Source organism: Pongo abelii, chromosome 7, assembly GCF_028885655.2.
Source record: "Pongo abelii isolate AG06213 chromosome 7, NHGRI_mPonAbe1-v2.0_pri, whole genome shotgun sequence".
NCBI lineage: Eukaryota > Metazoa > Chordata > Mammalia > Primates > Hominidae > Pongo > Pongo abelii.
This window is the reverse complement of record NC_071992.2, coordinates 65,180,538-65,206,044: the sequence shown is the minus strand read 5'-3', so window position 1 is coordinate 65,206,044 and position 25,507 is coordinate 65,180,538. Positions and strand designations below refer to the sequence as shown.

General features: G+C 35.3%; 1 protein-coding gene across 1 annotated transcript in view; it reads right to left on the bottom strand.

Annotated features, from left to right (window-relative positions):
- The window catches only part of SNTG1 (syntrophin gamma 1), an 875,063-nt gene that overhangs the window by 185,915 nt on the left and 663,641 nt on the right, over positions 1-25,507 (bottom strand). Inside the window, exon 13 of the mRNA XM_063726650.1 lies at positions 7,919-7,957. Coding sequence (XP_063582720.1) covers positions 7,919-7,957 — 39 coding nt within the window. The remainder of the gene's footprint in view (positions 1-7,918; positions 7,958-25,507) is intronic.

Here is a 25,507-nt window from a genome sequence, read left to right as displayed (position 1 = left end):
CATTATTATGTAAGCCAACATATTGCCAGAGAAAAGAGAGGGGTTGGGACCAGGTCCGGTTATAATGCCACAAAGCTTACTGTTCTTACCAAGACTCAGCTGTTTTTCTTGAATAAATGCTCCCTGGGTTCAGTGAGCCTTTGTGAATTTCCACATTTGTTAAAAGTTGATTCTATTTTTGTCATTTTTCTGTTGCTTTTATAGAGAAGCAAAACACAAAATTTATCCTACTCCTCTTTCTTTTCTGATGCCACTACAGAAATCGATCTTTAAAGTGTCCTGTAATTCCCTAATTCTCCACAGCACGACTAGTGACTCTAGTCACTTTCTATTCCAGCTGCCAGCATTCTATGTATGGTACGTACACATCTATAATAATGTGTCCAAATTATTATGGTTAGTCAAATGTCAATATTTCTATAGGAATAGCCACCAGAGCTAATATGTTATTTTAAATAAGTATAACCTTATTAATTTAAACTAATATAAATAATTTGATTACATTATTTTGTATACTGCCTAATATAAAGCTCATTATATTAATATTTTAATGACAAATTAATACTTTACAATGTTACTCTCAGGTAATTATAGAAGAAACTTATTGAAAAATGCTATTTTTGTGGGAGGAATGAGATATATATTTCAGGATGAAGAAATTTCAGTTAAAAATGAGTAAAAATGACACATGTAATAAATTATACTCAACATTCTTAAAAGAAAAGAATTTTCAACCCAGAATTTTATATCCAGCCAAACTAAGCTTCATAAGTGAAGGAGAAATAAAATACTTTATAGACAAGCAAATGCTGAGAGATTTTGTCACCACCAGGCCTGCCCTAAAAGAGCTCCTGAAGGAAGCACTAAACATGGAAAGGCACAACCAGTACCAGCTGCTGCAAAATCATGCCAAAATGTAAAGACCATCGAGACTAGGAAGAAACTGCATCAACTAATGAGCAAAATAACCAGCTAACATCATAATGACAGGATCAAATTCACACATAACAATATTAACTTTAAATGTAAATGGACTAAATGCTCCAATTAAATGACACAGACTGGCAAATTGGATAAAGAGTCACAACCCATCAGTGTGCTGTATTCAGGAAACCCATCTCACGTGCAGAGACACACATAGGCTCAAAATAAAAGGATGGAGGAAGACCTACTGAGCAAATGGAAAACAAAAAAAGGCAGGGGTTGCAATCCTAGTCTCTGATAAAACAGACTTTAAACAAACAAAGATCAAAAGAGACAAAGAAGGCCATTACATAATGGTAAAGGGATCAATTGAACAAGAAGAGCTAACTATCCTAAATATATATGCACCCAATACAGGAGCACCCAGATTCATAAAGCAAGTCCTGAGTGACCTACAAAGAGACTTAGACTCCCACACAATAATAATGGGAGACTTTAACACCCCACTGTCAACATTAGACAGATCAATGAGACAGAAAGTTAACAATGATATCCAGGAATTGAACTCAGCTCTGCACCAAGCAGACCTAATAGACATCTACAGAACTCTCCACCCCAAATCAACAGAATATACATTTTTTTCAGCACCACACCACACCTATTCCAAAATTGACCACATAGTTGGAAGTAAAGCTCTCCTCAGCAAATGTGAAAGAACAGAAGTTATAACAAACTGTCTCTCAGACCACAGTGCAATGAAACTAGAACTCAGGATTAAGAAACTCACTCAAAACCGCTCAACTACATGGAAACTGAACAACCTGCTCCTGAATGACTACCAGGTACATAACGAAATGAAGGCAGAAATAAAGATGTTCTTTGAAACCAATGAGAACAAAGACACAACATACCAGAATCTCTGGGACACATTCAAAGCAGTGTGTAGAGGGAAATTTATAGCACTAAATGCCCACAAGAGAAAGCAGGAAAGATCTAAAATTGACATCCTAACATCATAATTAAAAGAACTAGAAAAGCAAGAGCAAACACATTCAAAAGCTAGCAGAAGGCGAGAAATAACTAAAATCAGAGCAGAACTGAAGGAAATAGAGACACAAAAAACCCTTCAAAAAATTAATGAATCCCAGAGCTGGTTTTTTGAAAGGATCAACAAAATTGATAGACTTCTAGCAAGACTAATAAAGAAAAAAAGAGAGAAGAATCAAATAGATGCAATAAAAAATGATAAAGGGGATATCACCACCGATCCCACAGAAATACAAACTACCATCAGAGAATACTACAAACACCTGTATGCAAATAAACTAGAAAATCTAGAAGAAATGGATAAATTCCTCGACGCATACACTCTCCCAAGACTAAACCAGGAAGAAGTTGAATCTCTGAATAGACCAATAACAGGATCTGAAATTGTGGCAATAATCAATAGCTTACCAACCAAAAAGAGTCCAGGACCAGATGGATTCACAGCCAAATTCTACCAGAGGTACAAGGAGGAACTGGTACCATTCCTTCTGAAACTATTCCAATCAATAGAAAAAGAGAGAATCCTCCCTAACTCATTTTATGAGGCCAGCATCATCCTGATACCAAAGCCGGGCAGAGACACAACCAAAAAAGAGAATTTTAGACCAATATCCTTGATGAACATTGATGTAAAAATCCTCAATAAAATACTGGCAAACCGAATCCCAGCAGTACATCAAAAAGCTTATCCACCATGATCAAGTGGACTTCATCCCTGGGATGCAAGGCTGGTTCAATATACGCAAATCAATAAATGTAATCCAGCATATAAGCAGAACCAAAATAATGTATTTTAAAACAGCATCATTTCTGAAAGTCTATGCATGCTCCTTATAAAATGAGATGTTTGCATTGCTGAATTTTGTGGACATAGAGCCTTGAGTCTACACTCTAATCAGAGAACAAATGGAAGAACATTCCATGCTCATGGATAGGAAGAATCAATATCATGAAAATGGCCATACTGCCCAAGGTAATTTATAGATTCAATGCCATCCCCATCAAGCTACCAATTACTTTCTTCACAGAATTGGAAAAAACTACTTTAAAGTTCATATGGAACCAAAAAAGAGCCCACATCACCAAGTCAATCCTAAGCCAAAAGAGCAAAGCTGGAGGCATCACGCTACCTGACTTCAAACTATACTACAAGGCTACTGTAACCAAAACAGCATGGTACTGGTACCAAAACAGAGATATAGATCAATGGAACAGAACAGAGCCCTCAGAAATAACACTGCATATCTACAACTATCTGATCTTTGACAAACCTGAGAAAAACAAGCAATGCGGAAAGGATTCCCTATTTAATAAATGGTGCTGGGAAAACTGGCTAGTCATATGTAGAAAGTTGAAACTGGATCCCTTCCTTACACCTTAAACAAAAATTAATTCAAGATGGATTAAAGACTTAAACGTTAGACCTAAAACCATAAAAACCCTAGAAGAAAACCTAGGCATTACCGTTCAGGACATAGGCATGGGCAAGGACTTCATGTCTAAAACACCAAAAGCAATGGCAACAAAAGCCAAAATTGACAAATGGGATCTAATTAAACTAAAGAACTTCTGCACAGCAAAAGAAACTACCACCAGGGTGAACAGGCAACCTACAAAATGGGAGAAAATTTTCGCAACCTACTCATCTGACAAAGGGCTAATATCCAGAATCTACAATGAACTCCAACAAATTTACAAGAAAACAACAAACAACCCCATCAAAAAGTGGGCAAAGGATATGAACAGACACTTCTCAAAAGAAGACATTTATGCAGCCAACAGACACATGAAAAAATGCTCATCATCACTGGCCATCAGAGAAATGCAAATTAAAACCACAATGAGATACCATCTCACACCAGTTATAATGGCAATCATTAAAAAGGAAACAACAGGTGCTGGAGAGGATGTGGAGAAGTAGGAACAATTTTACACTGTTGGTGGGACTGTAAACTAGTTCAACCATTGTGGAAGTCAGTGTGGTGATTCCTCAGGGATCTAGAACTAGAAATACCATTTGACCCAGCCATCCCATTACTGGGTATACACCCAAAGGACTATAAATCATGCTGCTATAAAGACACATGCACACGTATGTTTATTGTGGCACTATTCACAATAGCAAAGACTTGGACCCAAACCAAATGTCCATCAATGATAGACTGGATTAAGAAAATGTGGCATATATACACCATGGAATACTATGCAGCCATAAAAAGTGATGAGTTCATGTCCTTTGTAGGGACATGGATGAAATTGGAAATCATCATTCTCAGTAAACTATCGCAAGGACAAAAAACCAAACATCTCATGTTCTCACTCATAGATGGGAATTGAACAATGAGAACACATGGACCTAGGAAGGGCAACATCACACTCTGGGGACTGCTATGGGGTGGGGGGAGGGGGGAGGGATAGCTTTAGGAGATATACCTAATGCTAAATGACGAGTTAATGGGTGCAGCACACCAGCATGGCACATGTATACATATGTAACTAACCTGCACATTGTGCACATGTACCCTAAAACTTAAAGTATAATAATAATAAAAAAATAAATACATGCAAATAAATAAATTATAGCCTAATGGTCTAGGTACATATAGTAGTATGATGTAGGCCTGGTTGTCTGGGCCTACATGCCTTTACCTCTAATACATTGAGGGAATTATCACAACATCACTTGACATCCATTCAGTTATCCCTATTTTGTTCATCAGCAAGACCACTGTCCCGCCTTTCATCTTTTCAACAGAAAGTTACCTGGGTAAGTTTAATTTCATTGTGTTCACTGTAAAAATTAACCAAATCAGGTTGGGTGCTGTGGCTTATGCCTGTAATCCCCAGCACTTTGGGAGGCCAAGGCAGGCAGATCACTTAAGGTTGGGAGTTTGATACCAGCCTGGCCAACATGGTGAAACCCTGTTTCTACTAAAAATACAAAAATTAGCCAGGCCTGGTGGTGCACCCCTGTAATCCCAGCTGCTTGGGACGCTGAGGCAGGAGAATCGCTTGAACCAGGGAGGCGGAGGTTGCAGTGAGCCACTGTTGCAGATTGTGCCACTGTACTTCAGCCTGGGTGACAGAATGAGACTCTGTCTCTCAAAAAAAAAAAAAAAAAAAAAAGAACCAAATCAGAATCTTAATAGAACAAAAACACATGAATGTGTCCCAGATGCGTAGAAAAAATGGAAAGCTTACTCCTCACGAAAAGTGAAGTAGGAGATACACTAATATGATTTCAAGTGGAGGCAATAACTAAGATTATTTAGTTGGTTAACTAATTTTAAATGTAGGGTTTTTTTTTTCATTTTTGAACTCCTGTTTGGTTCTTTTACAACTACAAATTTTAGCACCATGTCCTGTTCTTGTCTTATGATTTTTCTTTATTTAAAAATATCATGATTAAAAATATTTTGGATAGTTCTTTAGTCTCCAGATTATGCATTTCTTTATAATGGTTTATTTCCTCATATGGTTTATAATTTTGGGCCCAACCCTCTTCTTCAGACAGTGTCTGAAAGCCTTATGCATTCTGGAGTGTGGCAGAGTTCATGTGGAGCTCATCTTAGCAGTTGTCTCAGCTGGACCGTAGTGGCTTTCTCCCTATGTTTTGCTTTCATTTTAATTTCTCTGGTTAGGGTAGTGGTACCATCTGGGTAGCACAAATTGAAAATCAAATATCAGGGAGCAGAGAACTTCTGATTCATTGTAGCTTGGGTGACTTTTAATTTCTGTTTTGATACCTAGAACATCAGGAATATGAGGGAGTTATTTAATGTATATATCATCAGAAATGGGATTATATGTGTTTTTAAATTTCAATTCCTTAAACTGGCTCAGATTTTACCAAATAGGAAATGTACTCTAGTCAATTAATGCGTTGTTATCATAGTGTGCAGTGAGTTTTCCTAATTATGCAATAATATAAATGTTTAACTATAAATTAATCCTATTTCTTAAAATTCTTCATGTACATAATGGAAAGTAGTAAGGAAAAAATCTATTAACACTTGTTTTCAGGTTTCTTAAATATCAGGATGAATTTGTTACAATTTTCAAAACTGTAAGCTGCCAAGATAATTGAAATAAAATCTGAAATAGTTTTGAATTATATAATTTCAGATTTGAAATAATTATATAATGAATAGTATTAACTGGCTAGCAAATAAAAATGATGAATACTAATGAACATCTATGCTTACATATGAGTATGTGTCAGAATATTATAAATATAGTGTTAGAATATTAAAGTTTTTATTACTTGTTCTATGTGTGATTTATTCAAATTCTCACTTATTTTACTTAATACTATTCTAAACCTGGATATAAGCAAAGGTGGCAAGAAGTGCTCCCAGTCAGCAAGCTGACTACGTGAGAAGTGTTAGCTGTAGTTGTCATTAGGATTACAGAATAGCTTTGGGGCTATCAGGGGAATGACCACTGTAGTAATATATTACACCAATATTAATATCTCCCATGTTGAGGTTAGAAAGGGCATGAGAGGATGATGACACAGGTCTAGAGTCTGTCTTAAATTAAAAAAATATTCACCATTTTTTATTTTGGGGAGGAACTTCAAAACAGTAGATTTCCATTTTTATAGATCTGACTATAAAACAGCCTTGTCTACTGATGGACGTTATAATCTTGCCCCATAGCTGATACTTTCTTCTCTTTGAGTAATTTCTTATTAATGACATTTTCCCCCTGCTGGAACCCTATAAAAGCATTAAACTGCAGCTCTCAAGATGACACCTATCTTGAACTACACTTATCTGCAGTTCTCAAGATGACACCCATACCACAATCACCTGGGACAGCATGGGAGCAACAAAGGGAGCATCCCAGGTATCATCACAGAGCAAGTAAGCAGAAGCTGCTGGTGACAGCTCTGGTTTCCATACTGTAAGTAAGGGCCTTAAAAACAACACAGGCTGCTGCAGCATGTGGCAAGACACGTACATCTCTCCAACCTCTGCATTTATCCAAGTTATCAACTTGGCTCAGGGCTGAGGGACTTAAGGTAGGAGGGAGGGGACCTCTGGAGCTGAAAAGAACTAGATCAGAGCATTGTAGACACAATTAACTCTCCAAAGCTGTTCTCTACAGTGTTCTAGTTACACATGGCTTTGGAGGCTGATTTGGGCTAGCAGCATCATTAATGATACAATTTCTACAAAACATAAATTCTGTATTCCAAAGAACAAGTGTAAACATTTAGAAACTTTGATGATAATGATAGCATAGATTGAGAACTTTACATGTGCTATTATTTAATCCTCAAAATAAACTTACCGGATAGTCGCCCTTACACAAATGTTACACATAGGGGAACTGAGGTTTAGGTAAGAAAAAGATCTTACACTTTATAAGTTGAAGAGCATTTAAACATTTTTATCACTAAAATTAATTTGTAATTTATGTATCATTTATAAATAGCTATCATAGATATTTAGATTTGTCAATGGTTTCAAATCAAAGTTGATATCAAGAGTAAGAAGTTTATAGAACTGAATAATCAAAATTATTTTTGTTCTATGCATTAACTTAGACTCATTTGAAATACTGTCAGCAAATTGTGAAAAATCCATTTGAAATTTGAGATAAATTAAAAGTAGGTCTCCCAAAAGTTAAGATATACTAAAACTATCATATGTAAATAAAACTCTAAGTTCTTCAACAAAGTATTCAAATAAATATAATTATTTTGTAGAAACAATAACTTTTGACTTAGATACACATTTTTAAAGTACTTTTTAATATAAGTAGAGGAACCAATATATTACATAATATGAAGGAGATATCTGAAATGTATGTTTCTCACTGAAGATAGTAAATGACAGTACCAATTATTTCTGTCTAGAAATCAGGTAACGTTACCTTCTATAATCTATAAAATGAAAGAAATATATTATTTAGCTTTCCAAGTATGCTTTGATCTTACCTGCTGGTTTACAGGAAAGTTTCTGTTGATTTTTTTAATCTGCAATGATAAATAAATAATAAAAGTGAGAAGAACAATAGATGGTAACACAAGGTCCCCAGAATTTTATGCAGATTATTTTTAGTGAGCTAATATATACTAATATCCTATTTTGATATGCTGAAATCATCACATATAAAACAACATATACAAACAGATTTTTTCTTTTTAAAATTGGCTATCAAAATTATCCCATACCTCTTATGTAAACATTTTGGAAAAGATTTCCCTTTAAAATTTTTTTAACTTGGAGAAACCAAAAGCCAGTGTTCAAACAATACTAAATGATTATCTATCAAGAATGCAGAGTGTGACTTTCTGTGGTTTATTTTTTGCACTTTGAAATTATATTATATCCAATTTGTTTTAGCACTCAAGAGAACAAGGAAGCGCAATATCCAAACGCTAAAGGATAAAGTATGTGTGTTGAACATTTTCAGTCAAGACTCCAGATAGAGTCTAACATTTACTGTAAGAAAATTTAATCAATGACATTTTATAAGAATTTAAAGTAGGTCTCCAGAGAAAGCATTTCCTCTGTCATATGCCATGGAAACAAACTTCAAAAACCTAATAAAAATGAACATTAGGTTTGGATAAAGAACGTTACACAAAGTCTTTCTTCAATAGTGCTTTTGCTAAATAAAATAATTACCTTCCAATAGCTTTGTAGAGAAACTTAAACATGCTAACTCTGTATGGTATACACTTACAGCAGAAGTAATGCAGACTATTTTCATTTATAAATCATGCCACTGACTTGTTTTATTTTGTCATTTTTTAGTTCCCTTTTGTCCTACTGACTAGTGTGAAATAACAGGTCATTTAAACAGAAAAAGTACACAAAGTTGGAAAATCAACAAAGGTCACATCTACAAGAACAGATTTACTAGCAAGATATTTCTCACTTAAAATGTAAAAATAAAAGAAAATTTGAGAACATATGTGTGATCTGAGCAAGGGTAGGTACAGAAACCATGTACTTCTTACATTATTATAATCATTTCAAAATATCTTTTGGCTCTGCTAAGGAATGTGCTAAGGAATCTCTGATCCTACTCATATATGCCTTCAGCTAAAATCAGCATAGCCTGGAAATACAGATGGAAAATGCTGATCTCTAAACATCTTTTATTAATCAATTAAAAAAAACTATACTGAGTACTTTGGAAATCTACTTTTTGCTAGTTCATATGAATTGTTATAAAGAATTCTAAAATTCAACTAATATTTTATGTGGGCCCTTGTCTTCAATAATGTACTATGTAGCTTTGTAAACTGCAATGTTTTTTTTTTCAATCTGAAAAATAGTCTGAACCATCCTTCTAGGAAACTTGAAGATCAGCTATGAAAGTAAACACTTCATGATAGAAAGTAGTGGTTGAGCAAAACACGGGATAGAAAGTAGTGGTTGAGTCAAACTTCTGAGCCAAGCACAGAAGTCTTGTCCTGCTAACCCACCCTTGGGAGTGTTTGCAGAATTGAGATGTTTTCTCCCACAGAGATCTACTTTCTCTCCCACTAGAGTGTTTACTAGACCATCAGAATTATTTACCTGTGAGGAATTGTTATATTATCATTTTTTGTTTTCGTTAGTTTCCCTTAGTACGTACCTGACTCACCTTGGAAAAGATGAACTTATTAACTGATATATGAATGTTACCATCTGTATCCTTTGAATGGTTTATTACATAACATTACTACTATTAAAATGATAAAATGTATGGTGTATTTCCTACCACGACTCAAAAATAAGGCAAGAAAGTGGGAGCAATTTAGAATATAGAATATATTATGATATATTTTACATTAGAATATCTGTATCAAAAATTAGAATACAAAAAAGAGGTAGTATATTAATGACTAGAGAGAATAACAAGACAGTGAGATATGCCAACAACCAGAATAAAATGTAAAAAATTATAATAATATGTAAAAACTATGTTTGGAAAATATCAAAATGGCCTTTAGAAATTATGTGTAGATTGTTTTTGTAATGTGGCGAATGCAATAATAAAATAATAAAGTAGAACAAGGCATTAAGTCAATTATTGAAGAAGTAATATTCTTTAAAGTGGAAATACTAATAAATTGTGCTCCTCTTAGTCAAATGATATCATCATAACCTTTCAAATACTTCTCTGTAACTTCATAATGGTTTATACTTGAACAATTTATGTTATCCCAGGATTATGTAAAAATATTCAAAAAGAATGAGTCAATGCTTGAATAGGGCTGTGTGTAGTATGAATAGATTTATTTGGCAAGAAAATAACTTGTGTAAGCTGATTTCTACTGAAATTTGTAGCTTTTTAATTGTGTATTAGGGTAATAAAATCTATTCATGTTTGTTCATGTTTCAATGGAAATATACACTTAACTAACCAAACTACTGACTGCACAGGAATGGAAGGAGGGTAATCAAAATGGGGAGTGGGATGTCCAGCACAGAAAACTCCGTCCGCCTGTTACCCTCACTGTGGCAGCAAGAAATGTACATCCATTGTATTCAGGAATTTTTCCTGGTGTTGTAGATACAAAATAATTCCTTGTTAAGATTTAAAATGTGTACACACACCCAAATCCATTTTAAAGATAATTTCCGTCTTTCCTGTACCAAGTGGAGTAGAACAATATAAAATGTTCCATTTCCTAGCACTTATACTAACATTTTAAAATAAAACAATAACTAAAAATAGGTCGAATTAGAACATTTCATATCTTCAATTTTTTTTTTTTTGAGTCGGAGTCTCATTCTGTCACCCAGGCTGTAATGCAGCGGTGCAATCTCGGCTCACTGCAGCCTCCCTTTCCTGGGTTCAAGCGATTCTCCTGCCTCAGCCTCTTGAGTAGCTGGGACTATAGGCGTCCACCACCACGCCTGGCTAATTTTTTTTTGTTTTTTGTATTTTTAGTAGAGATGGGGTTTCACCATGTTGGCCAGAATGGTCTCGATCTCCCTACCTCATGATCCGCCCTCCTCGGCCTCCCAAAATGCTGGGATTACAGGCATGAGCCATGAGCTGCTAATTTTTTTTCTTTTTCTTTTTCTTTTTTTTTTTTTTTTTGAGACGAAGTCTCACTCTTGCCCCCCAGGCTGGCAATCTCCGCCTCCCGGGTTCAAGCGATTCTCCTGCCTCACCCTCACGAGTAGCTAGGACTACAGGCACGCACCACCACACCCAGCTAATTTTTGTATTTTTAGTAGAGACAGGGTTTCACCATGTTAGCCAGGCTGGTCTCGAACTCCTGACTTCAGGTGATCCGCCTGCCTTGGCCACCCAAAATGCTGGAATTTCAGGCGTGAGCCACTGAGCCCTGCCGAGCCACCAATTTTTAACAGTCTAACATTTTTAAATATACACACACAGAGTATAAAGTAAGTGGAAAAATCACAGCAATTAAAACATATGTAGCATATACTGAACTACTTATTATGCTAAACAATAATCAATATATCCAAAACTTCATAACACTGTGCATTCATTAAAAATGCTTATGGTGATATTTACTGATTGATAAGATAGGATGCTTACAAAATGTTCTAATTTCAAGGCAGTTTTATGCAGTATTTTAAAAATTACATATGCACACATATATATGCATACATACATATATACATATGCATATATGTATGTATGCATATATGTGTGTATGTATATTAAACATAAATATATAAATTTATATATGCATATATATACACATACACAAAGATTGATAATTTGGGCATACATCCAGTCTTATAAATTTAGATTAATGTCTGTAAGCATGAACTGAAATTGATTTTATGTTTAATATGCATACATAAGTAGACGTGTATGACAATGATACTGACAGTTATAAATATAAAATTCTAACAGTTTTGTTTTTTATTTAGGGATTATTACATGAATGCTTCCTTTGCTGCTTTGCATTTTGTAATTATTATTATTTTGAAATATAACTTTTATCATTAGAAAATGAAATTAGTTTAATCTTTACTTTTTTTTAACAAAGCTCTCCATTATTTAAAACTTTGAAAATCTAAAAGGCCATCAAAACAACCCCCAGAATACACATTTTTCAAAAACACCTGTTTTATTTTTCCTCTCTCTAGCTAAACTTTTAAATCTTTCACAACATTTTAAAGGCTTATAATGATCCTCAGTCCTCAGTAATGTGTGTGTGTGTGTTTGTGTGTGTGTATTCACTAAATGAAATGAAGACAGGAGAGAATGTCATTATTTACTTTTAAAATCTTTTAATGACCTTCTACCAAGTGTGACTCATGGTGATAAGTGCTAGAACATGGAAATTAAAGATCCCATGCAGAGACAATGGCGTAAGGATGCCCCCTTTACAGAATCCAAACAATCCAAGGAGGCTGCAGAGGGAAATGAGGATAAGTTCAACACAGGAGCTAAAATGTATTTGCGTAAGACTTTGTCAGGCTGTGCAGTCAGAGAGACCTGGTGTTGAATTCCAGTTGTAATTATTACTAAATATCCTCAGACAGATCATTAATTATCAAATATCTAGATCCCTTCATTTGTAAAACATCAATAATGACATTAACTGCATATATTTGTTGGAAAAATTGACAGGAATATAGAGCTCAATAAGCAGTGATTATAATTAATATAAAGTAAGCTTGAATTCCCTTTGAAGATAAGAAGTGCATTTTAAAGAATGCTGAGCAAAGATGTCTTTCTTACACTGTAGTTTGCATACTCCCTTCTATTTTCTTGTCAACTCTAGACTAGGATTTGCACACTCAGGTGCCAAATGGGTGACAATCATATGTGAATCAGGCTGGGTGGGGAATGAACAGATAGAGGGAAAATGAATCCATCAATGCTTTCTCATAAATGGCACTGGTGGAATATCCCAGTGTTTATCAATTGGACATAGTATATCTTCGTTTCCATTTACAACCATATTCTAGGAAACCTAAATCATAAGTGAACTCTCAATATAAAGATACTGGCAATAATTTGCTTTGAAAAATACTTACTTTTTAATTATAACATTAATATCAATAAAGCAAATTAAAATTTAATTAGAAAACCCAAAAAGATACATTAATTACAATTTAAATTTATTTTTAAAACATGGCATTATTCATATGGTTAATATAGTGTCTGCTATATTATATACAGTCAAATATTAAAAAATAAATATTTTTAGTAATAAAATGCATTCATAGAGCAAAGTTTTAAAAATTATCTACTCTTGGTAGTAATACTATTTCCAAATAATGAAAATTCTAAATTCTCTGCATCATTTTAGGACTGATCTTCAAATAAGACAAATCAGCGTTTTTCAAAAAGGTATTTTCCATGTTACACTTCTTAGAAACCAATGCTAATTTTATGTTATGAGAACAATTTGTGTTATAAGTAGCTTAAAAAGGGAGTATAATTTTGGCTAAAATAAAGGCTGTGTTTGAACTTGAAGGCTTTTAGAGATCAAAGGGCATAATTTCTGTCCATATCACAAAACCGGCTGCTTTTGGAGCACAGTTATTTAAGCTATTAATCCTCTGGCTGTAAAAGGAGCAGAATGGCTTAGACCAGGGTTGCCCAACACATCACTCCGCAAAATCAGCAAGAGCTATAGATGACCACAAAGTAAAATGGATTCAGATAAATGGACACGTTAAGCCTTTTAAAAATGAAAAACAGAAGATAAATTCATAAATTATATTATATCTGCTTTATTTCTTGGAAACTCACTTTTCAGCCAGCTGCCAAAGCATACGGTCTTATTTTCTTGTGTTCTTGTTTCAGATAGCAGACAAGTAAGTTCTATCTATGAAAATTTTGTATGAATGACCCAGAGCCAATGCCTGCCCCTTCTTCCCAAATACTGGCCTCAGGCTTCCTTGACTGAGAGCACTTTCCGTTTCAAGCACTTTGGGCTTTCCAGGCAGAGAGAAACAAACAACGCATGGACCCAGTGCCCACCCAGGTCAGTGGCTGTTCAGCACAACACAGCAGAAGGGCAGCTCCATCTGCGGGGACTTCATCATGTTTGACTTGCACAGTTGTGGTCAGTGCCAGATCACAGTAAGAAGACTGGTATTCCTCTCCTACAGGCACACTAATGCATCATCCTTCCACCACCAAAGTAAATCTTAGCAATCATGTTTCTTTCCAGATACTGTCTAAACTAAAACCTAGAGAGCTACCACTGTTCAGGTGCTATGCTGGGATATGCTTGTGACAGCAGCATTGTTGTCTCTTTCAGGAGCTAGTGTGGACTCTCTCAGTGTCATCGAGAATGCACCATTGCACTCCAGCCCGGGGGACAGTGCGAAACTCCGTCTCAAAAAAAAAAAAAGAATCAGAGAAATGCAAATCAAAACCACAATGAGACACCATCTCACACCAGTTAGAATGGTGATCATCAAAAAGTCAGGAAACAACAGATGCTGGAGAGGATGTGGAGAAATAGGAACACTTTTACACTGTTGGTGGGACTGTAAACTAGTTCAACCATTGTGGAAGTCAGTGTGGTGATTCCTCAAGGATCTAGAACTAGAAATACCATTTGAACCAGCCATCCCATTACTAGGTATATACCCAAAGGATTATAAATCATGCTGCTATAAAGACACATGCACATGTATGATTATTGCGGCACTATTCACAATAGCAAAGACTTGGAGCCAACCCAAATGTACATCAATGATAGACTGGATTAAGAAAATGTGGCACATATACACCATGGAATACTATGCAGCCATAAAAAAGGATGAGTTCATGTCCTTTGTAGGGACATGGATGAAGCTGGAAACCATCATTCTCAGCAAACTCTTGCAAGGACAGAAAACCGAACACCGCACGTTCTCACTCATAGGTGGCAACTGAACAATGAGAACACCTGGACACAGGAAGGGGAACATCACACTCTGGGGCCTGTTGTGGGGTGGAGGGAGGGTGGAGGGATAGCATTAGGAGATATACCTAATGTAAATGAGGAGTTAATGGGTGCAGCACACCAACATGGCCCATGTATACATACAGACCTGCACGTTGTGCACATGTATCCTAGAACTTAAAGTATAATTAAAAAAAAAAAAAAAAAAGAAAAAACAAATCTGATGAAACTTACCTGATCTCTAGCAGAAAAAAAAAAAAAAAAATGCTCAGCATTTTGCTATTTACTTACAGTTCCAGGGGATTTATAGACACTTTGAAACTTTATAGAGACTTCCAGCAAAAAAGAAAATTCATATTACTGCATAAGAAATATTTGATTTGACCTATTTCCTTCCATTGGGTAGTAAAATGTATTGTGAATATCCTTCCTCAGGATGACTATCGCAAAAAGGAACTGAGGCTGAGTGATATGTCTATGACAGAGGGCTTCGCAGCTCCAAGAATTTTTGATGCTAGAGTTATTTTCCATCATATAAATTGGTTTATTGGCTCATGTATTTTCTTTTTTTCTTTTTTCTTTTTTTTGAGTCTCACTCTGTTGCCCAGGCTGGAGGCAGTGGTGTGATCTCAGCTCACACCAGCCTCCGCCTACCAGGTTTAAGCAATTCTCCTGCCTCAGCTTCCCAAGTTGCTAGGATTATAGTCGCTGCCACCATGCCCTGATAATTTTTGTATTTTTAGTAGAGACAGGGTTTCACCATGTTGGCCAGGTTGGTCTCGAACTCCTGACCTTAGGTGATCCACTGGCCTCGGCTTCCCAAAGTACTTAAGATTACAGGCATGAGCCACCACGCCTGCTCTCATGTGTATTCTCAAAGAGCATACCTAGATTCAGGATGGTGTGACCCACACAAAGGAAACAAAATCTAAGTAGTGTTAAGTTCTTATTTTTTTGAGAACATAAAATATAAAATTCAATTTTTTAAAATATCAGTTTATTTTATTTTATGCTGCGGTTGTGATAAGGAAACTCATTGTGTTATTCTTATAATTATCTTTGATTTCTAGAAAACTGTAGGCTCTTTGAGCTTGGGAATTCTGTATTCTTCTATCTTTTAATTCCCAAAATATGTGATTTGAGTTCTATGAATGGCCCAAAACATAGAACAGAAAGTTAAGAATGACACTTTTGTGTAGTATTTACTTAAAAGGACATTCATTAAAATATGCTATTCAAAACCAAGCCTAGGTCATCATATTTGCTTAAATGGGAACCTCCAGACTTATTTAATAAAAAAAAATATGTTATTCTTGAATTTCTGTTTTTTTCTAGAATCACATTGGAATATTTTCTGCTAAAAGAAAAGTTGCAGTACCTCAGATAAATCAGACAGGATGATACTTTCAGATGTATAGTACATGCACACACACACCCCCACACACCCATACACACTAAAAATGTGACATTGTGCTTAATTATATCTTTATTTCCTCTATACTACTTATGAGTATCTAATAACTGCTTATTTTAATATTTTTCTTTTATAATTTATTTGCTCCCCTCACTAGAATGTAAGTTCTAGGTCACAGACTTCTGTCTGTTTCAGTCTATACTGCACCGACTTGCACCTAGAGAAGGCCTAGGTCTTAGTAGATGCTCAATTAATATTTGTTGAATGAATGAAGACAGAGAATAGCTCAGTTACAACAAAGTTAAACTCATGAATTTGAAGTTTAACTTTGCCTTGAAAGCTAATCACTTAAAAAGCAAAACAAACAAGCAAGCAAACAAACAAACAAAATCAAACAACCAAAAACCCTCTAAGTTCTTGAGTCTTAATGTCTATAGTGTGAAACCTGCAGATACTGGATGATTGTTTTTGTCAGATCCAGACAAAATAGGGCTGGGAAGACATGAAGGAGAGGGAACTCATGATTACATGTCTGAGAAAAGAACTATTTCCAGGGACTCTAAAACTCCATGAGAAATTTCTTAACCTTCTTCAAGCATCTTCTCCTTTGCATGGCTTGCAAATTTTGCACATATACTTATGTTTGTATGACAAGGTCTATCACTAGACATTCTTTAGGACTGCAATATTTTCAGTAAGATGCTCTGCCAAGAACACTTGCCTAGTAAGGACATCTCCAACAACGAACTCAGCTTGAGCCTCTGAAACCAAAGAACTTTGTTTCTAAGCAACTTATGTAATCCCCTCCCATTGTGTCAATAAAAGCTTCCATTTCCCCTTCCCTCACTTGATACACTGTGGCATCCCACGTTTTAATCCTCATATTTCATTCCTGAGTAAACTCAACATATTTGGAGATACTAATCTCTAATTTTTTTTAGATTGACAATAGTAATTCTGATGGCTTCAAAATGTAGAATTCATACCATGCATACAAGATTTGAAAGGAATACTTATAATTTAAAAGGAAGTTCTTATATTACAATAATAATTGTTTCTGGGCTGAAATGAAACATGGAGAGAGAGAGGTATCTGAAGTATCAGTAGAAAAGGTAGAGTAAATATGATGAAATTTAAATTGATTTCTGTTCAAAAAAGAGAGATGTAGTCTTATGAAACATGACCATAGAGTTTACTGATTCTTAAATATAACCTTCTCAGTAGGATTTCCTAGCATCTTGTCACTCCTTATCACTAGTGACTTCTGCAAATGATCTACCTCCTTTAGTTGCAGAGCAGATTTTGGAACTTAGTCATCCCATTTATCATTTAACACAAAAGAACATCATAAATGCAAGTGCACATTCTTGTAATTTTATGTGCTCTTGATAAGATGGATGATTAAGAATAATATTTTAGGTTTGTCCTTCTATTATATATGCACCTATTGTTTCTACAGTAGCATTTTAAAAATGTAAATTTGAAATGGCCATTTTTTATTTAAGTAATTATACACTGTCCATTACTTCAGAAACAAAAGAGCAAAATCACATATAATTCAAATCCTTCCACATCCTGGCCTATGTGTCTCTCAGGAGTCACTTCTGTATCAGGTCCTTGTATGTACGAACTCCAGGATGTAGGCCCTGTCCTGCCACAGCACAGTGTCTTTGCTCATATTCACTCTCCCCAGGCCCACTCTATTAGTCCATTCTCACTCTATTAATAAAGACATACCCAAGACTGGGTAATTTATAATGAAAAGCAGTTTCATTGACTCATAGTTAAGCATGACTGGGGAGGCCTCAAGAAACACAGTTATGATGGAAGGGGAAGCAAAGACGTCCTTCGTCATATTGTGGCAGCAAGGAGAAGTGCCAAGCAAAAGAGGGAAAATCCCCTTATAAAACCATCAGATCTCCTGAGAACTCACTCACTATCATGAGAACAGCATGAGGGTAACCATCCCCATGATTCAATTACCTCCCACTGGGTTACTCTCATGACACATGGGGCTAATGGGAACTATAGTTCAAGATGAGATTTGGGTGGGGACACAACCCAACCATATCATTCTGCCCCTGGCCCCTCCCAAAATCGTGTCTTCCCATTTCAAAACACCATCATGCCCTTCCAACAGTCCCCCAAAGTCTTAACTCATTCCAGCATTAACTCAAAAGTCCAAGTCCAAAGCCTTATCTGAGACAAGGCAAGTCCCTTCCTTCTATAAGCCTGTAAAATCAAAAGCAAGTTAGTTACTTCTTAGATACAATAGGGGTACAGGAATTGAGTAAATACACCTGTTCCAAATGGGACAAATTTGTCAAAACAAAGGGGCTAAAGGCCCCATGCAAGTCCAAAATCCAATAGGGCAGTTGTTAAACCTTAAGGTTCCAAAATGATCTCCTTTGACTCAATGTCTCATATCCAAGTCATGCTGATGCAAGAGGTGGGCTCCTATGGCCTTGGGCAGCTCCACCCCTGTGGTTTTGCAGGGTATAGCTCCCCTCCTGGCTGCTATCACAGGCTGACATTGAGTGTCTGTGGCTTTTCCCAGCATATGGTGTAAGCTGTCACTAGTTCTACCATTATGGGGTGTGGAGAATGGCCACCATTCTCTTCTGCACTGCCCTAGCAGAGATTCTCCATGAGGGCTCCACTGCTGCAGCAAACTTCTGCCTGGACACCCAGACATATCCATACATCCTCTGAAATCTAGGCAGAAGTTCCCAAACCTCAATTCTTGTCTTCTGCGCACTCATAGGGCAAACACCACATGGAAGCTGCCAAAGCTTGGGACTTGCATCATCTGAAGCAATGGCCTGAACTGTGCATTGGCCCCCTTTTTTTTTATTATACTTTATGCATTGGCCCTTTTTAGCCGTAGCTGGAGCAGCTGGGATGCAGGGCACCATGCCCCAGGGATGCACATAGCAGGGGGCCTGGACCAGGCCCAGAAAACTATTTTTCCTTCCTCTGTGACTGTGATGGGAGGGGCTGCCATGAAGGTCTCTGACATACCCTGAAGACATTTTCCCCATTGTCTTGGTAATTAACTTTCAGCTCTTCACTACTTACGCTGATGTCTGCAGCCTACTTGAATGTCACCCTAGAAAATGGGGTTCTCTTTTCCATTGCATTGTCAGACTGGAAAATTTCCAAACATTTATACTCTGATTCCTCTTTGCTGCCTAGAAATTTCTTCCATCAGATACCCTAAATCATCTCTCTCAAGTTCAAAGTTCCACAGATCTCTGGGGCAGGGGCAAAATGCCACCAGTCTCATTGAATAGCAAGAGTGACCTTTACTCCAGTTCCCAACGAGTTCCTCATCTCCATCTGAGACCATCTCAGCCTGGACTTCATTGTCCATATCACTATCAGCATTTTGGTCAAAGCCATTCAACAAGTGTCAAGGAAGTTCCTAACTTTCCCACAACTTTCTGTCTTCTGAGCCCTCTAAGTCTCTAGGAAGTTCCAAACTTTCCTACATTCTCCTGTTTTTTTCTGAGTCCTCTAAACTGTTCCAAGCTCTAACTGGTACCCAGCTCCAAAGTCACTTCCACATTTTCAGGTATCCTTATAGCAACACCCCACTCCTGAACCAATTTACTGTATTAGTCCATCTTCACACTGCTAATTAAGACATACCCAAGTCTGGGTAATTTATAAAGAAGAGAGATTTAATTGACTCACAGTTCAGCATGGCTGGGGAGGCCCTCAGGAAACACAATTATGGCAAAAGGGGAAGCAAGCACATCCTTCCTTACATGGTGGCAGCAAGGATAAATGCCAAGCAAATGGGGAAAAGCCCCTTATAAAGTCATCAGATCTTGTGAGAACTCACTCGCTATAATGAGAACAGCATGAGGGTAACCACCCCCATTATTCGACTACCTCCCACAATGAGGTGCCTCCCACAACATGTGGGGATTATACAAACTATAATTCAAGATGAGATTTGGGTGGGCACATGGCCAAATCATATCACCCACCAAAGCTCACTTTATCCCTCTTATTTTTCTCTCCCTCTTTTGTTCCTCCCACCCTCCCTTGCTCTTGCTGTCTCTCTCTCTCTTTCTTTCTCTCTCACCCTCTCACTTTTTCACCTAGAAAGAATCTATTTTATTTTCATGTTTAGCTGAGGCACACTGAGATTAAATATCCTTTAATTCACCCTGAAATTGGCACCAGCTAATTCAGTCTGACACAAAGGCTATGCCCATGTACCACATAATCGAAATCATATCTGCCATGAAAGCTTTTCTGAGGACTCAGAGAGAATGTCCAGTGACTTTCTCTTTGGGTCTACATTTTCATCTGCTATTCCTCTTGCTGCATGTGTTTACTAAATGCAGTATATTCCTTAAGAAGAGAGATGTGTCTTATTCATTTTAACTTCCCTCAGTCTAGCAGAATGTCCACGTGACCCTAACAAGTGTTATCAGAAAAAATTAACTATCTTTTGAGGTAAACTGTATGCCACTTCTATCTTTTCAAATGCTTTGAGGATTCTAGCTCTAAATAAACATAATGCCATTTGCTCTTTCTGTGCTCTTGGTGCTTTGCAGCTTATCACTGAGGACTGGACTTTGAAAATCTATAACTAGTCAGGCTTCTTAATTCTTCTTTTACTAGAAGCTGATTTAACCTCTTTCTTTGTATAATCTCAACATCTTGTAGTTTGTTAAAGAAACCTCATTTTCTACTTTGTCAACAATTTCAACATAAGTAAAAGAACAGCAGTGCAACAATAATGGAAATCATCAAATTAGTATATTTTCCTGACTGATGAGGGAAGTTAGCACTAAGATTTGACACACTCTTGCTTTGCCAACATATAACACAGTGTTCCATATTTATTATGTTTTCTAAAAATGTATTTTATGTCAAATCTCAATGTATAAACATTTAAAGAAGAACTAACACCAATCCTTCTTCAACTTTTCCAAAAAATAAAGAAGGAGCATTTCCTAACTCATTTTGCAAGGCCATTATTACTCTGATACCAAAGCCAGACAAATACACCACAAGGAAAAAAAAAAACAAAAAAAACTATGAACCAATATTATTTATGAACCTAATGAAAATATCCTCAACAAAATACTAAGAAAGTGAATTCAACAGCACATTCAACAGCGCAACAGCACGTTAAAAAGATTATACACAATTATCAAGTGGGTTTTATTCCTGGAATGGAAGACTGGTTCAACACACGAAAATCAATCAAAGTGGTTCACCACATTAACAAAATGAAAGCAAAAAGCATATAATCATCTCAACTGATGCAGAAAAGGCAATTGACAAAATGCAACACTCTTTTATGATAAACACACTCCACATACTAGAAATAGAAGGAAACTACCCTAACGGAACATAAGCCATACATAAAAACCTCCAGGAAATATCATACTCAATGGTAGAAGACTGAAACCTTTTCCTATGAAAAGGATAATATGTTCCTATGTGATCAGGAACAAGAAAAAGATGCCTGCTTTTCACCATATTATTTGACATAGTACTTCAAGTCCTAGCAGGTGTAATTAAGCAAGAAAAAAGAAATAAAAGAAAGAATTGAAAAGGAAAAAATAATGTTATCATTGTTCATAGATGATATGATCTCATATTTGGAAAATTCTAAAGCTTTATCCAAAAGTAATTGTTAAAATTAATAAATTTAGAAAACTATCTGATCACAGATTCAACATGCAAAATAAATTGCATTTCTATGTAATAACAATGAACAATCTGAAAAGAAAACTTAAAATTTTTATTTATAATAGTATCAAAAGTATCAAAGAGAATAAAATATTTAGGAATTAAGTAAGAGGTGAAATGCTTATAAAATGTAATCTACAAAACATTTCTTAAAAAATTAAACAAGACAAATAAATGGAAAAAATTCCATCTTCATAGATGTGAAGACTTAATATTATTAAGATATCAACACTACTCAAGGGAACCCACAGATTCCCTCAAACGTTATCAAAATTTCAATGAGGTGTTTTACAGAAATAAAAAATCTATCCAAAAATTTGCGTGGAATCTCAAGGGCCCTCCCGAATTGCCAAAACTACCTTGACAAAGAATAATACCAGAGAATTCATATTTCTTGATTTCAAAACTTCCTACTACACTAAACTATGTGGTATAAGTCTAAAAACAGGCACATAGATAACATAGAATAGAATAGAGTCCAGAAATAAGCCCTCATATATGTTCAAATAATTTTTAACACAGGTGCCAAAACCACTCAAAGGAAAAAAGTCATATTAACTAATGATTCTAAGAAAACTGGAAATTCATATGCAAAAGCATGAAGCTGGACCTTCCATTACATTATATTCAAAAATTAACTCAAAGACCTAAACATAAGACATAAAGCTGTAAAACATTTTCAGGATACATGCACTTGGCATCCTGAAAGAAAAGCAGAGAGAGAATGGAGTAGTATGGAAGAGCTAAGAATTTTCCAAATGGATAAAGCCGTTAATCTACAAATTTGAGAAAATCTACTAACTTTGAGCCCACCATAGTAAAACTGCTGAAAAATAAGGACAGGAAAAACAATTGAATACAGACAGAGGGAAAGAGGAACTATTTCGAGGAAACAAAATAAGGCTGAAAGAAGTTTCCTGGAAGGAGATATGAATGAACATTTCTGTGATGTCTTCATTTAGAAATATTTTTTAGAAATTTCCAGAAATAGTCTATGAGATTCACATTTGAAAGACCAGTACATGTTTGAAGAATACGGAAAAGGAAACACAGACTCACATTTGGTTTGTCTCCTTGTGGCTCACACTGTTCCACTGCTGACCCTGCACACTAGCCATACAGAGGACACACAAGCAATCAACAATACAGAGGTAGCAGCAGTGCCCTCATGGAGAGTCATCAAAACCTTAAACCACAAACACCTGCAAGAAATTTGGCACCCAACATGCAGATCAGAGAAGTAAGGGCCTCGGGCTTGCTACTTTGGTATGGCGGAGTCTGGAAAACAGAAAAAGAGCTGAGGTGTGTTTGGGCATGCTATGCAGTCACTCAAGATGCCACCCCACAAATGTAGAGGAAAATGATAGCTCTGTCAATTGTTATTCTCACACTGTTATTACCTTCATCAACAGGCATATTTTAGAAGTAGGTGTATATGGCCTTGTGATGGACTAATCATATTCAAAGAAGGTAATTTCAGTAGAAAAGTTAATGTGAACACTACATAAAAATAAATATTCAAAAAGTGGGCTATTTATAAAGCCCCAATACACAAACCTGAAAACAAGAAAACATTACAAAATGATTAATAGCTCCACTATATAATAAACTCTTCTTAAAAATACATATGCTCTCCTTCATAGCTGTAGGACTGAACAGACTAGATCTGACATAATTGCACCACCACACTCAGTACCTAGTGCACAGAGTGCCAAACAAACATGACCAAACAGAAAAGTACATCTGTGTAAGAGAAAATTCATAAAAATGTGAAAATGTGAAATGCCACTTTTGCATATGATCAAACATGAATAGATTAAAACCAATAATGTGATCTTAACCAATAAGGGCCAAACATTGAACAGCATGTTAATATACTTTCACACATTGTTGTCACATTAGATAAAGTCAAGCTAGGTTCATGAGAATAAAAAAATTCATGCTCTTATGCAAATAAATAATCAGCAATGTTTTCACTGACTAGTACACCAAAAAATCCATAGGCTTTCATTGGATTAATAAAATATTTTAAATGACTTACATGTCAAATATTAATCCATTCATAAGTTACTATATAATATACACAAAAAGCCAAACATCTATTAATCCATTAAGAGTGAGTAAACTCAGAATATGATTACTGTTCTGAGGAAGTGTCTATGATCACATATTAACTTAACAAAAGATAATACCATAAACATAGGAAGCTGGCAATTTTGTTTTATATGTGTAAAGAAAAATACACATTTTCAAGTATATGTAATATATACTCATAAAACATTAATATTATACTCATAAACCATTATTGTTGCTACATGTTTCACTTTAATGTTTCTCTGCACTTTACTATATTTCTAAAGTAAAAATATAATTAATGCACACGTTTAAAAAATATCTTTTACCAACCATAAGCAAACGGAATTCCATGTGTTATTTCCAAAAGATAAAAATATCAGGTAAATAGAGATGTACTGTTTCAGAAACTGGAGTATGAATAGTATTTTTAAGTGAAAGAATATACTAAATACCCAAGATGAAAATAATCTTCATATTCTGTTTGAAATGGAATAGTAAAAAATAGTATTTTAACCTATTTATGCCTGAGGCTGCAGTTTTTTTAGTTTTTGCAATCAGACCTTGGTAATGACCTTGAGCAGTAGAATACAAATTACTCCCACGTACTTAGTGTTCCAATAATGGAACCCTAGGCATAAATGGGTTGAGATGTTACAGGTAATTACTCAAAATAGTATTTGCTGAATATCATATATATTTTTCCAGACATTAAAAAATATTAGAATTAAGATCATCCTATTTTATTAAGAACTTTCACCAGTTATTCTTGTTATTTGATTCTATCACTTTTTTTTTCCTACAGGAATCACTAGCATTAATGAAACCTTACATTTCAAAACAGTTATTAAAGAAATAAGACTATTATATATAAGAAGCATACTTATATGTTATTAAATTTTAAGTTAAATTAAATAGAAACTTTTTCATTAGACATTTTTTACTGGAACTATGATTTTAAAATTTGAGTATTCTGTTTCTAAAACATGGGGACAAATATAAAGTTATGGAATGCATATATTACAAATCAAACAATATTTTTCATACTCAAGAACTGAAATGATAATGAGAATTCTCCTGTTTATCAAATTACTAAAATTTATAAACTATATTGTTGTCAAAATTAAATATCTGCTTAGATATTATGGACAACATTCAAAGGAATAACATTCACTTTGAGGAAATCCTTGGGAAAATGACAAATATATGCACATTTTTTTTCTTAGAAACTCATTCCACTGAATGTTAATAATGGTAACCTCTTAAAGTGGTTAAAGTAAGTTCAATTATTGTAGATCCATTAAATAGAGCCAGTTGTACAACTGATTTTAATAAAGATCTGCTTGGAATTAATTTACTTAAAAAATTTAAGAAACAGAAGTGCACATTTGTTTTAAATATCGTCCTGTTTCTTAAATCCCTGAATTTTGTTTATTAACTTTTAGCAGTATTGATTTTGCAGTAATTTGTAACATACTTGTAGT